The sequence below is a fragment of the Salvelinus sp. IW2-2015 genome, linkage group LG4q.2, assembly GCF_002910315.2.
Source record: "Salvelinus sp. IW2-2015 linkage group LG4q.2, ASM291031v2, whole genome shotgun sequence".
Lineage (NCBI taxonomy): Eukaryota > Metazoa > Chordata > Actinopteri > Salmoniformes > Salmonidae > Salvelinus > Salvelinus sp. IW2-2015.
This window is the reverse complement of record NC_036843.1, coordinates 12414204-12432626: the sequence shown is the minus strand read 5'-3', so window position 1 is coordinate 12432626 and position 18423 is coordinate 12414204. Positions and strand designations below refer to the sequence as shown.

The 18423-nt window shown below is 41.8% G+C and overlaps 2 protein-coding genes across 4 annotated transcripts in view; one reads left to right on the top strand and one right to left on the bottom strand.

Moving 5' to 3' along the window:
• The window catches only part of LOC111963331 (reticulon-1-A), a 45746-nt gene extending 32177 nt beyond the window's left edge, over positions 1–13569 (top strand). For 2 of the 3 annotated variants that reach the window (XM_023986692.3, XM_023986694.3), the window contains 6 exons: positions 9600–9807; positions 9941–10079; positions 10513–10582; positions 11242–11288; positions 12553–12611; positions 12763–13569. In XM_023986692.3, the coding sequence (XP_023842460.1) occupies positions 9600–9807; positions 9941–10079; positions 10513–10582; positions 11242–11288; positions 12553–12611; positions 12763–12805 (566 nt within the window). In that variant the 3' untranslated portion in view covers positions 12806–13569. The remainder of the gene's footprint in view (positions 1–9599; positions 9808–9940; positions 10080–10512; positions 10583–11241; positions 11289–12552; positions 12612–12762) is intronic. The other variant, XM_023986691.3, reaches the window with a different exon arrangement.
• LOC111962976 (ATP-dependent RNA helicase TDRD9-like) overlaps positions 13119–18423 on the bottom strand; it is a 45314-nt gene continuing 40009 nt past the window's right edge. Inside the window, 4 exon segments of the mRNA XM_070443286.1 lie at positions 13119–14259; positions 14427–14618; positions 14714–14852; positions 18255–18351. Coding sequence (XP_070299387.1) covers positions 14161–14259; positions 14427–14618; positions 14714–14852; positions 18255–18351 — 527 coding nt within the window. The 3' untranslated portion in view covers positions 13119–14160.

Below are 18423 nucleotides of genomic sequence, written 5' to 3'. Positions count from 1 at the left end.
CGGGAGCACACTACTTCAGTGTCATGAACGCTAGGTCAGGCTACTGGGCTATCAAGCTCACAGAAGAGTCATCTAAGCTCACAACATTCAACACACCATTTGGACGCTACAGGTTCCGTCGCCTGCCTTTTGGGATTATCTCAGCCCAAGACAAGTTTCAGCGAAAGATTGACGAAGTGTACGAAGGCCTCGACGGAGTTGTGGCAATTGTGGACGACATCCTTGTCTATGGTCGAACCAAAGAGGAGCACGACCGAAACCGCCGCGCGATGCTGCAAAGGTCCCGCGAGAGAGGAGTCCGGCTCAACCCCGAGAAGAGCACAGTCGGCGCTACAGAGGTCAGCTACTTCGGACATCTTCTTACAGCGACTGGAATCAAGCCAGATCCACAGAAGATCTTAGCCATAAAAGAAATGGAGCCACCAAAGAACCGTGCAGAGCTGGAAACAGTGCTTGGCATGGTCAACTACTTAGCCAAGTTCGCACCCAGCCTCTCCAATGCTAATGCACCCCTGCGTCAACTGCTAAAGCAGTCCAGTGAGTTTCTCTGGGACAAGCAACACGACATTGCTTTCCAGAATGTGAAAGACTTGATCACGAGAGAACCAGGACCAATCCTTGCCTACTACGACCCCGACAAAGAGCTCAGACTCCAAGTGGACGCGTCGAAGTATGGACTAGGTGCAGTGCTACTGCAAGATGGAAAGCCCATCGGCTACGCTTCCAAATCTCTCACAGACTGTGAAATCAACTACGCTCAAATCGAAAAGGAGCTCTACGCCATTCTGTTCGGATGGAAACGTTTCCATCAGTACATATATGGACGACAAGTCATTGTGGAATCCGACCACAAGCCCCTTGAGTCAATTATGAGGAAACCACTAGCCGCAGCCCCGCCAAGGCTACAGAAAATGATCCTTCAACTACAAAAATACGACTTCACAATCACTCACCGTCCAGGCAAAGACATCCCTGTCGCAGACACACTCTCCGGGAAGTTTCTTACCTATAAGGACAGCAGCCTCAGTGAAGGCATGGACATGCAAGTGCACACTGTGTACAGCAACTTACCAGTTAGTGACACAAAACTGAAGGAGATCCAAGCAGAAACAGAAAAGGACTTGCAACTCGCACAGCTGAGGAAAGTCATACAGGATGGATGGCCTGAGGAGAGGAGAAAATGCCCTCAGAGCGTCTCAGAATTCTGGAACCATCGTGATGAACTATCACAGATCAACGGAATAATTTTCAAAGGAGAGAAAATCATTATTCCTACCAGTCTCAGAGAAGAGATTTTGACAAAGATCCATGCTGGACACAAGGGCATGGAAAAGTACAAACAGAGAGCACGGGACATTTTGTTTTGGCCCGGAATGTGCAAACAAATAGAGAACATTGTTGGTAAATGCGCCATATGTCTTGAACGACGCCCCTCAAACACCAAAGAGCCAATGTTACCTCACAGTATCCCAGACCGACCCTGGCAGGTCGTGGCAACCGATCTGTTTAACTGGAACAACGAGGACTACATCGTAACAGTGGACTACTACAGCAGATACTTCAAACTCGACAAGCTTCACAGCACCACATCTGCAGCTGTGATACACAAGCTGAAAGCAGCCTTTGCCAGGCATGGCATTGTAGAGACTTTAATATCTGACAATGGGCCCTGTTACAAATCAAATGAGTTTGAATCCTTCACAAAAGTATGGGAGTTCACACATGTCACCACAAGCCCGCATTACCCTCAAAGTAATGGCCTTGCTGAAAAATCTGTGCAGATTGCTAAATCACTCATGGATAAAGCAAAAGCAGACAAGAGAGACCCCTACCTTAGTCTCCTTGAATACTGCAACACTCCAGTTGACAACTTCAAATCACCAGCCCAGCTGTTGATGAGCCACAGACTTCGCTCAATCCTTCCCAGCACCAACCAACAGCTGCAACCTGAGGTCGTCAGCTACAAGGAAATGCATGGAAAACGTGCACAGAGACAACAACAACAAAAGCGATACTACGACAGGTCAGCTAGACCACTGCCACCACTGATCGACGGAGAGTCAGTTAGAATCCAAGAGCAAGGCCTCTGGAAGCCAGCAGTCGTCATCCAGCCAGCTGACACTGAACGTTCATATCACGTCCGCACCGCAGAAGGAGCGGTGTACCGCCGCAATCGTCGTCACCTACTGAACACAAAAGATCAACACACTGATGAGATGAACTGTTCCCCTGAAAGAGAACGTGATGTACTAAACACATACACAGCACAACATACACCATACTTACCTGCAACACCACAAGAACTGTTGACTGACACAGAAGCATGCTCAGCATCATATCACACAAGGTCAGGAAGAGAGGTCAAGCCCAGAGCTGTCCTAGACCTGTGAAATGTCAAAGGGTGTAGGCGGATCGCTGCCCTAAAAGAGTTCCAGACTGTAAACATGTTATTGAAAGTTCACTTGAAATGCTTTGGTATTGTATTTGTTTGAAATGTTAAGATGTATTTCTACTGTGAATGCTGAGTTGCTGAGAATCCCTTGTTCGAAAAGTAACAGTATGTTGGATCATTGTTTCAGAGTCTATGTTGATTCAGTTGGTGTAGTATGCAATATAAATGGTTACTTACACTGAGTTCAAACTGCAGAGCATGTTTTCAAAAGAAACGCTTAGAATATGTAAATATTTTTATTTTGTTTTAGAAGAAGGGGGATGTAATATTTATATGTGTAAACATACTGAATTATAATTGGATGCATTTTACCGCCATATCATACTGTGCTATGATTGGTTAAGACCACCCAAATGGTTAGGTCATGGTCAGTTTGATCCTGGTTGGCGATACATGAACATGCCAGTTATAGCTGGCTAATAAAGAGCTACGTTAAGAAATATCCTGTAGTACTGCATTTTATTATTTTGTACAAAGTGTGCAAAACAAGACAAAGGTCTTCTACTATGACAATTAATCCACAGATAAAATGGTAAACCGAGTTCGTTTCTAGTGATCTCTCCTACTTCAGGCTTCTTCTTTGAACTTTATATGGAGGTTGGCAACCAACTTGAAGGTGCATTACCACTACCAACTGGATTGGAGTGTCGACCTCAGTTCATCTTTCAATCACCCACGTGGGATATGGTCCTAAAAACCAATGAGGAGATAGGAAAGGCAGGACTTGCAGCACGTTAAGCGTCACAAATAGAACCAAGTTCAATTTTTGCGCCTGGCTACGCACACGCAATGATTGAATAACATGAGTAATGCGAGCAGTGAATAACAGGAGCAGTGTGGTCAGCATGTTATCGTAGTGAGTTAGGTTAACATCATGGGCTGGATAGAGGCAGTCTACCACGTTCAAAACTGAATAATAATGGATTTATTTGCCTCATAAAATAATTGTAAAATAATAAATAAATAAATCATTTTTACCTCCTTGTTCGGGCGGTGCTCGGCGGTCGACGTCGACGGTCTTCTAGCCATCGCCGATCCATTTTTAATTTTCCATTTGTCTTGTCTTGTTTTCCCACACACCTGGTTCTCATTTCCCTCATTATGTATTGTGTATTTAACCCTCTGTTTCCCTCATGTCTTTGTGCGGTATTGTTTATTCTGTTTCATGTATTGCGCACGTTAGTCTGTTGCGCTGGGTTACGTTAACATCTATTGTTATTTCGTGTTCACTTTGCCGTGTGTTTTTGTTTCGCCAAAATAAAAGGCTCCGTTGGCTACACCATATCTGCTCTCCTGCACCTGACTCCTTTACAACCATTTACGCAAACCTGACAATAATAGTATTAGAGCACAAACTATCGCTTATAAAGCTGTGATTTAAGAATAGCCTAAGCTATATAGACTTTCATTCTTGTTATTTTTGAAAGTGGCAACTTTAGGACAACACCTTCTTGGGCTAGAAAATTTGGGGAATAAGCTAAATAACTTTAACTTGTCTTAAACCTTTTATGATAGACCTAGTAGGAGGATAGGTTATTGGCCATTTGGTTTTCAACTTCGCGTGGAGGGATTTTCCCGGTCCGCATAGATCATCTCTTTCTTAATAAGCTTAAACTTTATTAAACTGGTCATTAGATGTTTTCTATAGGCTATTGATATTGTTTGTTTTCTCTCATTATTACCCTGGCTACCTTTTACATTTTTAGGCTATTCAAATAACTCTTTGAGATTGAACTCTGTTACATTCATTGTTTGATCGGGAGAAAGTCATGCATAAAATTATGAAAGTGTAGCCTATAGCCCAAAGTCATATTCATAGCCTATCGAATGGAAAGGGAGGGGAATATAGGCAACCAATTTCTTTTTACAGCTAGACACAAGAAAGTCAATGAGTGTCCGACAGAGAGAGAGAGAGAGAGAAACAATATTTTCTGACTGGACCTTTTGCGCTGCTTTGGTGGAATTCTTCTCTCTGTCTGGTCTACATTTCTCTCTTGCGCTCTGTATATAACAAAAAGTATTTATTTAAATAGGCTTTAGAAAATAGGAATAGGCAAATTACTCGGGAATGTCACTTGCGTGCTCCCCTGCTGTGTGCCGCGAGACGCCGTTCTTCACTGCGCAGCGCTAGTAAAGTTAAAAGGCTAAACCATCATCTGTCACATCACTGTGTCATCACCATCGACTATGGCAGTCAATCATCGTCAGTAGACGATGCTATGTAATATCACCCAACTGTAGTAGGCTAACTTCCCACTGACTGCCTTGAAACTCTGAATTTGTTAACTACAGCACAGGGGGAGCACATTCTAAGAATGACACAATTAGGAATTAATGTAACTTTTGACACATCCACTACTTTGACCACTTTCCTAACAACTTAGTGTATTAAATATTAGTCTACTTCTCTGCTATTCAAATCAGAACAGAAATATCTTCTAAGATATTATGAAATCTACTTCTCTGCGACCCAGATATGAAATCAGAACAGAAATAGTTTCGACCAATCAATTGGTTCAACTACCACAAAAATACTTTTAACCAGATAAACATTTTTTACTTAATGCAAAATGACCATCTAGTTTGAAAACGGTATTGTTCACCAATAGTCTTCCTTGATAAGAATAAGCAAAACACGTTTTTTAAAACACGTTTTTTTTCTTCTTCGGGTGGCGGTATTTTGTCAGTAAAAGAAAATGTAGGCTAGTTCCAGACAGTTGCATGATTTGTAATATGATTCAACAATTGGCATTTTAGATGACAACCCAAACTCAGCCATCAAATTCCATTAAGCCTTTATTATGGTATTTAAACCGTGTCAGATTCTATCAGCAGCTTTTAGAAACCATGTCCATGACATATGTGTCTGTTGTTTTGAAGGCTTCCTGCCTCTATGTTAAACCATCCCTTTGTCCTTTTGTGTTGAACAATAAAGGCTGGGTGTGTGTCGGTGTAGACACGTTATGTGTCCCTCATTCCACATATTCAGAGCAAGTGAATCTGTCTCAGTTTCCCAGGGAGTGCTTTCGCTCTCTCCCGCCATCTATCTCTCTCTCTCACTCTCTCTCCTTCCTCTCTATCTGTGAGTGGAGGGGGAGAAAATGCAGCACCGTAGCTATGGTAATTGCATCAGGCAGGTGCTCACCAGATCCTCACAGAGCTGAAGCATTTTAATAGAGCAGTACATTTCAGCCTGCATCTTTCATCCTCACTGTAAGGTCATATAACACCCTCACAGACGTTGCAGATCTGCTGAGAAACCCACTCAGTAGATGGTATACTGCCAATGAAGTCACATGCTGCGGGCTATAGATAAGAGAATAAATGATCGGAAAGAATTCCATCTTCCTGTCTGGTGGAGGGAGATCCATCCACCATTTTGAATAAGATAGTCACTTTCATTTTGCCCTTGCTTGGCAGTCTTTAATAAAGAGCTCACTGAGAGGGTGTGTGTACGAGTGTGTGCTGGATCGGAGCTTAGGTCTCTGGCAACCGATCCCCTTAACCCTCCCCCAGACCAATGACTAGCATGTGTGCTTGTGGCCACTCCCCCTTCATCCTCTTCTTTTGTCTGTGGATAAAGCAGCTGCCTCTATCCCTGTTCAGCCATGGGAGCCGCAGGTCAGTACACACGCTTCTACTGCACTAGCTAAAGCTTTTCTCTCTTTGTGCAATCTGTAGATCAGATCACAATGCACATATGCTGCTGTATGTCAAGTCTCTCCGGCATTGCTGTCCTGCCTGTCTGTTTTACGGCTGCTTCGCTTGGTGCGTGTGTGAATTATTCTTTTTTTGCATCTCCATTTTAAGCAATACAGTAGATAAATGGCAAATCATAGAGTGAGTTTCTGACTAGTAACAGTGGGTTTATAGGGAGTGGCACTCAGTCAGATAGAAATGGAATATTATAGATGAAGGGGTGGTAATCCAGCCTTATTGAGTAGTTATTGATTACAGGGAAAGAGGTCAGTCCGTATTGGTTATTGAGAAGGGAAGCTCAGTATTGATGATTTGGGCAGATGATTATGGGGGTATGGCAAAATGTGCACCCGTCCCTCACAAAGCGAGAGGGTCAGTGGTGGTAAAATTAGAGTCCTTTCAGCACCCAGTTTTAGAACACCTTTTTGGCATCCGCAGATGCCTGTTAGAAAATAAAGATGGCCATCATCTCTGTGCCGCTCACAGCTCCACAGCTAAAATTAGAGCAGGAAGGCGGATGGGCAGACAGGAGGGTTTAGGGAGGAAGGAGAAGACACCCAGAGCATGCAGCAGTTTTTCACTCCTCTATGGAACAGGAGCACAACCTCTTTGGAACAGGCTTTGTCTCCTCCTCCTCGTAAAACAGAGGGCTTGCAGGTGTCACATCAACAGTTGAACATTGAAATACATGAATGTACACTGAGCCACAGTCACTGGATGTGGAGGAGCTGGCTCACAACTGTGGGTGAACCAGACACTTTTCTCATGGAAACTGGGTTTCCAGCCAACACAGGAGAGGGCTGTGGGGGTCACTTGAGCTGAGCTGGAACGGTACACTGACTCAGGCCTAATCCAGGGGTGACAAACCTCTGCCGTCTTTGTTGGGGGCTGAAAACATACTGAGTCTTAGGCCCAAAAACCATAAATAGCAAGACATGGCGCCAGTCTTTTAAGACACCATTGAATTGGATGTATACTGAACATGGCAGGTAGCCCAGTGGTTAGAGCGTTGGGCCAGTAACCAAAAGGTTTCTAGATCGAATCCCCGAGCTGACAGAACTGTCGTTCTGCAGTTAACTCACTGTTCCTAGGCCGTCATTGTAAATAAGAATGTGTTGTTAACTGACTTGCCTAGTTAAATGTAAAGTGTTGGTCCCATGTTTCATGAGCTGAAAGAAAATAAATGTTCCATTTGCACAAAAAGCTTATTTCTCTCAAATTTTGTGCACAAATTTGTTTGAATCCCTGTAAGTGAGCATTTCCCCTTTGTCAAGATAATCCATCCACCTGACAGGTGAGGCATATCAAGAAGCTGATTAAACAGCATGGTCATTACACAGGTGCACTTTGTGCTGAGACAATAAAAGGCCACTGTAAAATGTGCAGTTTTGTCACACAAGGGAGTGTGCAATTGACATACTCACTGCAGGAATGTCCACCAGACCTGTTACCAGAGAATTGAATGTTCATTTCTCTAACATAAGCCACCTCCAACATCGTTTTAGAGAATTTGGCAGTAAGTCCAAACGGCCTCACAACAGCAGACTACGTGTAACCACGCCAACCCAGGACCTCCACATCTGGCTTTTTCACCTGCGGTATCGTCTGAGACCAGCCACCTGGACAGCTAATGAAACTGTGGGTTTGCACAACCGAAGAATTTCTGCACAAACTGTCAGAAACCTCAGGGAAGCTCATCTGAGTGCTCGTCGTCCTCACTAGGGACTTGACTTGACTGCAGTTTGGCGTCGTAACCTACATCAGTGGGCAAATGCTCACCGTCGAGGGCCACTGGCACACTGAAGTGTGTTCTCCATGCCCGGGCAGATGGCGTCGTGTGGGCGACGGTTTGCTGATGTCAACGTTGTGAACAGAGTGCCCCATGGTAGCGGTGTGGTTATGGTTTGGGCAGGCATAAGCTACGGACAACGAACACAATTTGAATGCATTGAGATACGTTGATGAGATCCTGAGGCATATTGTCATGCCATTCATCTGCTGCCATCGCCTCATGTTTCAGCATGTTGTCAAAAGGGTCTGTACACAATTATTGGAAGCTAAAAATGTCCCAGTTCTTCCATGGCCTGCATACTCACCAGACATGTCACCCATTGAGCATGTTTGGGATGCTTTGGATCGACGCGTATAACAGCGTGTTCCAGTCCCCGCCAATATTCAGCAACTTCTCACAGGCATTGAAGAGTGGGACAACATTCCACTGGCCACAATCAACAGCCTGATCAACTCTATGCGAAGGAGATGTGTCACGCTGCGTGAGGCAAGTGGTGGTCACACCAGATACCGACTGGTTTTCTGATCCACCCCCCTACTTTTTACGGTATCTGTGACCAACAGATTCATATTTGTATTCCCAGTAATGTGAAATCCATAGAAATTGTATTAGTCACATGCGCTGATTACAACACGTGTAGACCTTACAGTGAAATGCTTTCAGGATTTCTGATCGATTTTATGTTATTTTAATGGACCAAAAAATTTGCTTTTCTTTCAAAAACAATGACATTTCTAAGTGAACCCAAACTTTTGAACGGTAGTATATATATATATATATGCGAAAAGAAGCAGGATATATAGGTTTTCACTTTGACACATTCACTCCTCCATTTATTCGACAGCTCAATCAAACGCAATAAAACATAGGTTAGAGCAAAATCCCACAAGTCAGGAGCCTCTGAGGTTCTCTGACCTAACTGCCTGGGGTACACTGGGATTACTGCTGTAAAGGATATCACAACGTAGACGTGGTAAGGAACACTATTGAGCACTGTGGTTATTCTATCCCTGTGTCATTCTGTAGTGACCCTACGGTTGGGTCATGTTGGGGTGACCCTACAGTTGGGTCATGTTGGGGTGACCCTACGGTTGGGTCATACTGGGTCATGTTGGGGTGACCCTACGGTTGGGTCATACTGGGTCATGTTTGGGTCGCCCTATGGTTGGGTCATACTGTGTCATGTTGGGGTGACCCTACGGTTGGGTCATACTGTGTCATGTTGGGGTGACCCCAGTCACCCCACAGATGGGTCATCAAACGGTCTCTGTAATCATGGTGCAGGGATCATCAATTAGATTCAGCTTCTGGACAATTTTATTTCTTGAGTGAATAGTCAGGGGGCCAGAACATCATTTGTAGACTACAAATTGACCGCAAGAAGCCCAAACAGATATTTGACTAAAACAAACATTTAAAACCTTGTTTATATTTGTGTACGATCACATCTCTTTCTATTATGCGTGGGAATACTTTGGAACAGATTTCCAAGATTAAAATCACTTGGAACTGATGTGTTTTTAGTCTTATGTCCCCCCCAAAAAAGTTGGGGGGCCAAATTCGGCCCACCAGTTGGGGATCCCTGCTGTAGTGTGTAATGCTGGTCTAACACTGGATCCTAACCCTGCTCTCCTGTCTGTATCTGTCCTCCCCCAGCCATGGACCTGCTCTCCTGGAGGAACGTGAAGCAGTCTGGAGCTCTGTTTGGCAGCGTGCTCCTGCTGCTCTTCTCTCTGACCCAGTTCAGTGTGGTCAGTGTGGGAGCCTACTTAGCCCTGGCTGCCCTCTCTGCCACCATCAGCTTCAGGATCTACAAGTCTGTGCTTCAGGCCGTGCAGAAGACCGATGAAGGGCACCCATTCAAGTGAGTTAGGGAGGATACAGGATCTGTGTTTACTCAGCACATGAAATAATCTGACATTTAAACATTCACTCATCTTTTTTGCAATGCCACTTTAGCCTGGACACTAATAGTCTGTTGTACTTCTTCCCTACAGATCTTATCTGGAGGTGGAGATCTCTCTGTCCCAGGATCAGATCGGTAAATATGCTGACAAGGCTCTGCTCTACGCCAACACCTGTATGAAGGAGCTCCGTAGGCTGTTCCTGGTCCAGGACCTCATCGACTCACTGAAGGTCAGCCTCACTCTCGCCTCTGGGCTTAAAATAATGACATTGTCTCCCAAGTGGCGCAGCGGTCTAAGGCATTACATCGCAGTGCTTGAGGCGTCACTACAAACCCGGGTTTGATCCCAGGCTGTGTCATAACCGGCCGTGACCGGGAGTCCCATAGGGCGGCCAGTTATCGTAATTGGATCGCAATTGGATATCACGAAATTGGGGGTAAAAAACATAATAATAATAATGACATGGTGGATACAACCATCTTACCAACACTACACTCTTTAACATATGTCATCTCAGTACTATTCCTGCTGTCAAACATTAAGTTACACTTAAAACATCAAATAATTTTATTATGACATACCTTCAGTCAAACGTCATAAATTGTGGGGTTGGGTTTGTTTAAGCAGTGCCAATAGTTAAATGTGTTTACCCTGTGTTGCAGTTTGCTGTCCTGATGTGGCTGCTGACCTATGTGGGCGCTCTCTTCAATGGCCTGACTCTGCTTATTCTGGGTGAGGATCCTTCTACGACTGGCTACTGTAGCTGTTATACTCAGCTCTGCACCTCTCCACTGCACACCATGTTCAGCCTGACATACAGCTCATACATTTGATCAAATGTAATATAATGAATCATATTGAAACCTCCATTTACACCATCCCAGAGCCAATCTGAGTATGTACTATAATCAGGGGAGTGGGCTGTAATAAGCAAGCATCACAGTACCCCAGTGTCAGTCAATGGTTAACCCAACACAGTGACAACACACGCTGTGGTGCAGGGAAACATGACCTGACAAGAGCAACTCAGACAGCCTGATGGTTGCCTCATCACATATGGTTCTTCATGGAACCAGTAAGAGTTTTACTGAAATATGTATAAATTCTGTATCACAGTGGATTATTGATCGTTCTGCCCTTTTGAGCAAAAACAATCGATTTCCTAGATTAGGATTAGTCACATCCTAAGAAAATCAATATTATGAAATTCCAGAGGTCAATTCATTAAAGGCCTTGTTCAAAGGATTCATTCACAACTGAAGACGTGATCTCATATTTTTGTTAAGTCTCTGAGCTGGGGCTTGGTTGACACAATGTGTACATGAGAATATTCCCAGCGGGACACTCCAGGTCTAACTGCTTCAATACGCGCTCACTCTCTTCCCATACAGCCGTGGTGTCCATGTTCAGCATGCCCATTGTCTATGAGAAAAACCAGGTAAGAACTTCCCCTCATTCTCTAGAACACATGTACTGTACATGTAAAAAAAAAAATACAATACAAAACACACACATACAAACATAGTCATACAAACATCAACATCACACGTGCCCAGACTCACACGCCCATCTGCAGCGCCCGCACACTCACCGCCATATGTCCTCAAACTGTACCATTTTGATTCTCGCTGTCACCCGGGCTCTTTAAACATTTCGATAATAAAGCATTTGACCTTTCCATTGTGTTAACCATGGAGGATTGGTTGATTTCCAGTTCAGTTTTTCAAAAGGATTGACAAGAAAAGTATCATCCAACCAGTCAGGTATCTCACTGCACCCTCATATGCCATGTCTTGAAATATGCAGATGGATTAAAAGTAAATAAATGTACATTGTAATACTTTTGACAGCCACCTTTCTAACTCTGGCCATAACTTTTGAATTGAATAATCCATGCCTACTGGGAATGTTATAGTCATTGTTAGTTTTACACTTACGACATGACTTTGCTGTTGTGGTGTAGAATTTGTGAATTTTGTCTTGTGTAATAAATTGTATATATTAATATACTGGATTAAGCATACAGTTTAGTTAACTGTAATTTTGGTTAGTTATGTTCCAACATTCCCTCCATTTTATGCCAATATCAGTTATTTTTAAGTCTAGGTTCCAATAGTTAATTCTGAAAAGCTATCCAAGGTTTGTTTCATAGGGTTGTGTTTTTAGGGAGTGATATTGGTTCTTGTAGAATACATTTAATTTTCTTCCCTGTTGTTATAATGTTAACTATGAAGTTCAATGTTCTTAGCTTAATCCTTAGAAAATACACACAAAAATATTTTGGGGATAATAATGTGCATCTTCAATATGTACCCATTTGTTACTCTTTAGTGCATTTAACAATATGTCACAAGTAAAAGCCCTGGGTGGTGAGTTGATACAAGTCCAAGTCTGGAAGGTTAAAACCACCCTCAGACTAAGGAAAATCTAAAACGTTCCTTTTTATTCTGAGTTTTATTTGCCCATATAAAGTCTTATGACAGAGTATACTTTTTTAAAAGAATGTCTTCGGTAGGGTAGTTGGTATTACAGAGAAGTATAAACTCTGGCAGTCATGCCATTCTGAAGAGGTTTATTCTACCCATTAGATTTATAGAAAGACTGTTGCTTTTAATTAGGTCTACTTTCATATTGTTGAGTAATAGGATAAAGATGTATTTTTATTTTTATGTAATCCAAATAGTTTCTCTCTTCACCCTCAGGCACAGATTGACCAATATGTGGGACTAATACGGACCCAAGTGAACTCTGTGGTGGGGAAGTGAGTAGTTATGACCTTCTTTACTCGAGAATAAACACCCTAGTCCCTGGAACATCCCACTATAAAATAGATTGGAATGATGTTCATATTGATACAAACTAGAAAAGTTTAACACTATCAGAGTGATGACCTCCATGTTTTGTCTCGACAGGATCCAGGCGAAGATCCCTGGGGCCAAGCGAAAGGAAGAGTAGACCTGCGTCTTGCTAACAGTGGAGTCCAGCTCAGACTCAGTGGCAGACAGCTTGATCATTGTTGGATAGCCTTGTCATTATCTGGGGGTAGTACTATGTCATCTAGAAGGTGTTCTCTAAAACCAACCACTGGAGAAGCCTTGACCCCAAAACTGTCTAGAATGGTTAACACACACACAGTCAATCACCCATGTTCAAGATAAGTCTAGGTAGACAAGTACACAATTTGGAAGAAAATGTATTTTTGTGTTGCTTGTTATTAAGCGCATGAAGTCAAGCCTTGAGTAAATATTATTTTGTATCTTTCGTGCAGTTTTCACACTAGTTTTTATTTTCCTTCAGTGCTTACAACAAACTAAGGTTTGGCACAAAAAAAGCGATATGCCTACAGAAATGCTCTGCTGCCAATGTTAAATACTGCTTCATGTTTCTGAGTTAGCTGGTGGGGCTTCTCTCAGTATATATATATATAGTCAATAAATATCAATGATTTCCTTTGTTTTCAAGCACGAAATCATTTGATGTGGTAATTGTAGTTTTTTTTTGCATAACTACACACAATATCATGTTTTAGGTACTGTTGGTCAACTACTATGAAGACAAGGAGTATCTGATGATATTTAGCTTGTTTGAATTAACTGTCCAACTTTGTACTATGTTCACCTATACTCAATGTAGTTCTTAGACCCTGGTCTAACTATTTGCACTTACAGTATGTATTTAATTACAGAAGACAAATAAATGTTCCTTGATGTATAATGTTATCATTTTTCAGATGCATTACTAAAAATAGGGTCCAAGACAAAAAAAAAGTTGACGAGAGCAGTATCGTCTTGAGTTAGAAATATTAGGACATACGAGATGTTTCGTAATGGTACAGAGTGCATACAACACTGGATAAATATCCAAAGTGATTTGAAATAACATTCTATGAACAAACATAGATACCTTCTGGCACAGAAGGCCCTTTCCTGTTGCGTGTATGCTGAGGTGACAAATTTAACTTGGCTGTCAGGTCACTAAACTAAAGCTAGCACCATACCTTGACTTTAAGTCGATTAATTTATACAAAAGAAAAGGAGTTCCATTCCTTGAATATCAATGATTTATATCCTAAAATTAGAAAGTTATACTTTCCAAACACCTAACACAGCAATAGTAAAGCTGAAGAAAAACTCAGGACATGAGAAGCATGGCAGGACCATGTGCAAAAATGATCCAAATAAATACCACAATTATCAAAAGAGAATGTCCTCCCTGAGGGTTCCATAAGAAAATCTTGTAAAACATAAATAATGGTAGTCAAGGTGAAAACAACAGCATGCTGTGCTTCTGGTTGCTGCTTTAGAATGGCCTCACATGTTGAGCAGTGTGACAGGGTGTAGCTGGAACAGGACACCTTTGTTCTTTCCATCTTCCTTCTGGACAATCTCCATCTTCTGACTGGGATCCACCTGCACACAAACACCACGCACACAAAATAGTCACACATACACGCTCAATATAATTGTTTGAACACTAGAAATTATAGTTAAGTATGGGCCTTACTTTCTATATAAAATCAGGACTGATTTGATTGAAGTGAGGAAAAATAACATTACACCATGAATTCAAGCCATACCTGGTTCCATTTATTTGGTTCCTCATAGTACACAGGAACGAGGTCTTCCCGAGGGGGTGACTTGGTAAATAACCTGACGAGGCGTTCGCAACAGTCCTTCTGCAGGCTGTTGATCCTGTCAGGCCCCAGGTGCAGAGGACCGTTGGGCCCCTCACACACCAGACGGTTGATGGCACCACGCAACGCATTGATCTGATCCAACACAAAACACTGGTTATGACACTCATGTTTTATGATAAATATTGATTTGGATGGACTGACGCAGGAACTACAAGGGTGTTAGCTACCTCTGTGATGTCCTCTACATTGAATTTGACATCAAAGGCGAGCTCTATGTCATGTTCAGGCAGGACAGCCTCCCGAGACTGGACGTTCCACCCTAGACCACAGAGGGCGCCAGTGTAGCTGGTCCTTTCCTCGTTGGTGCTGCAGAGAACAGGCAAGGTTACATTACAGACCTGTAGAACTTAATGCATGATTTGAAGTGAATATTACAACATTATTTATGTTATCACTTAGCCCCCTACAGTCCGCGTGGAAGTATAATAAGCAAAACATAAAAGCTGTCAGTTTTAGCTAGAGGTGTTTTTTTCCGCATGAGGCTGCGTCTCTATCCACCGATGTCGCCCTTCCGCATCTGCAGTGAAGGGTGGCAGAGCTAGAGCCGTGTTTGTCAGACCATGAGACATCCCAAAAATCGGTCTTCTCACGAACACAGCTGTAGTGTCCGAACGGTTTGCCAAACAGTTTATATAAACTAAACCTCTTATGGAAAGATGACTCACGAACATAATGGTGTTCTCCGTTTTGCTCTACGACAGCCACAAGAGTCTTGGGACTCGTCTGAAGTCGGTACAGCCGATCTGCCAACTTCTGTCTGTAGCGTCCGAACTGTTTGGGCTGCCCACTAATATGACCCCTCTATGGAAAGGTGAGTCCCTCACGAAAATGCCTGTTTTGCTCTAGGACGCCCACACACCTAGTCTGGGTAGGTTAGATAGGTTAGGTGCGGTCATGAAATTTTGTCAGCATGTTATTGTCATGCAAAAGACTGCTGGTCTCACGGTAATTAACTTTTAATTAACAAACACGTTTAGTATCTCCTTGCCTCCACGCATACAAGCCGCTGATGCGTGCCTTTGGAACATCAATTTACAAAAATAAGTATAATAAATCAATTTAATATACACCATCACAATAAATCCATTATTTATTTTAGCCATGTCTAAAGACACATTATGAAAAACAGAATATAAGTTGGTCTACTGTATGTTATCTGGCTATGCTCCATGCCATAGGCTTTAGGCGTGTTCATTTAGCTGACAAAATATGCCTTTAAGTCCCGTGCCATTATTTTCAATTATATTCCTATAAAATAATATAACTTAACGGAATAAAATAAAAGGGATATTTTTTCCATTACGGAGCGAGTGCGCATATGAAGTGGTTATGTTGAGCGTAAAATGTATCATTTGAAACAGGTCCTATATGCTAGATTTAGAGTTATTTGGCAACTTTAGTTGTGAATGATATAAACCTTAGAATGTCTTCAATAAAAACATAAGGGCTGCATGGTGCGACTGTAGGCTATTGAGGATTTGAGAAAGATGCAAAAAAAAGCTTGCGCTCCGTTCCATGCCTCAGGCTGCACAGCTGTTCTCTCATCAAGTGATCGTATTTTCACCCATCAGACTATTGTCAATTTAAATAAATAAAGGAGAGATGAGATGGAAACGCAAGGTGGTGAGATTCTATATAGCTAAAAAAGGTAGTGTCAACCAATTAATTATGAAAATATTAAAAATATATATTTTACTTGGCTATTCGAAAATCAAATTCAGTATAATTGTAGGCTAACTGTAAGCCGCCGTGCACAATCAATGAACAAACAGCATCGCCTAGGACTATACGTTCTCTTCCAGATTCGACGATAGAAATTTTGGAGAGTAGCATAAGGCAGTGGTGTAAAGTACTTAAGTAAAAATACTTTAAAGTACTACTTGGGGTATCTGTACTTTAGGAATGTAGTAAAGTTAAAAATATCAATAGTAAGGAAATAATGTACTTTGTACATTTTCCCTGACAACGAAAAATATCAAGAGAACATCCCTGGTCATCCCTACTGCCTCTGATCTGGCAGACTCACTAAACACACATGCTACGTTTGTAAATGATGTCTGAGTGTTGGAGTGTTCCCCTGGCAAAAAAACAAGAAAATGGTGACACCTAGTTTAAGTTATGCAAGGAATTTGAAATTATTTATACTTTTACTTTTGATACTTAAGTATATTTAAAACCAAATACTTTTAGACTTTGACTTAAGTAATATTTTACTGGGTGACTTTCAATTGAGTCATTTTCTATTAAGATATATCTTTCCTTTTACTCAAGTATGACAATTGGGTACTTTTTCCACCATTGGCATACGGTAACCAGTCCATCCAGTATGCATAATAACAGACCACACTCAAAGGCAATCACTTGAATTTGTTTAACTTGAGTATAGACCAATTATGTACCAAAAGACCAAAGACATCTTAAATCAGTTTTGTTGAATGTTTCACTGCCATGAGTAATATGCAGTAGGCTGTATTGTATAACAGCACAATCATAATATTAACTCCATTTCCCCCCCCCCATATGCATAAGCTCTAATATGAGCATGTATTTTGAATTAATCATCACCTTAGAAAGAGCTCTTCATTTCATTGTGTTAGGCTTTGAAACATTCATAACGACCATGTCTTACAATTGGTTTCAAATTGATCATCACATGATTTTCCATTCCAACGGTCTAATGTCTACTGCTCATGTTTCTTGGCTCAAGCAAGTCTCTTCTTATTATTGGTGTCCTTTAGTAGTGGTTTCTTTGCACTAATTCGACCATGAAGGCCTGATTCACGCAGTCTCCTCTGAACAGTTGATGTTAAGATGTGTCTGTTACTTGAACTCTGAAGCATTTATTTGGGCTGCAATTTCTGAGGCTGGTAACTCTAATGAACTTATCCTCTGCAGCAGAGGTAACTCTTGGTCCTCCTTTCCTGTGGCCGTCCTCATGAAAGCCAGTTTAATCATAGCGCTTGATGGTTTTTGTGACTGCACTTCTTGACATTTTCCGCATTGACTGACCTTCATGTCTTAAAGTAATGATGGACAGTCGTTTCTCTTTGCTTATTTGAGCTGTTCTTGCTATAATATAGATTTGGTATTTTACCAAATAGGGCTATCTTCTGTATTCCACCCTTACCTTGTCACAACACAAATGATTGGCTCAAACGCATTAAGGAAAGAAATTCGACAAATTAACTTTCAACAAGGCACAACTGTTAATTGAAATGCATTCGAGGTGACTACCTCATGAAGCTGGTTGAGAGAATGCCAAGAGTGTGCAAAGCTGTCATTAAGGCAAAGGGTGGCTACTTTGAAGAATCTCAAATATAAATTATATTTGATTTGTTTAACACTTTTTTGGTTACTACATGATTCCATGTGTTATTTCATAGTTTTGATGTGTTCACTATTATTCTACAAATGTAGAAAATAGTAAAAAATAAAAACCCTGGAATGAGTAAATGTATCCAAACTGACTTACACTGTGTGTGTGTGTGTATATATATATATATATATATAATCTTTTGGGATACCTTCAGGTGTCCTAAAATTCAAAAAGCTAAAATTATCCTTGTTATGATCATCTTAAAACAATTCCACGTTAGCTTGGTAGAACCCCAATCATTTCACATTTCCTATAGGACCTTAAGGTACGGTTTTCTGATAGGTAATTTGATCGAATGTGGTGAGGAGCATACTATCTCCAAGCAGACTGACCGTAGCTCTATGACAGGGCTGAAGAGCATGGTGATGAGAGCAGGCAGGCCGTGGATGTGAGGCATCAGCGTAGTCTCCTTCAGTAGAATGCATGCGCCTAGAGCAGCACACACACGCATCTTACTGTTATAACAAAGTCAATGTCTGGTAGGGTCTCACCCTTATTCTA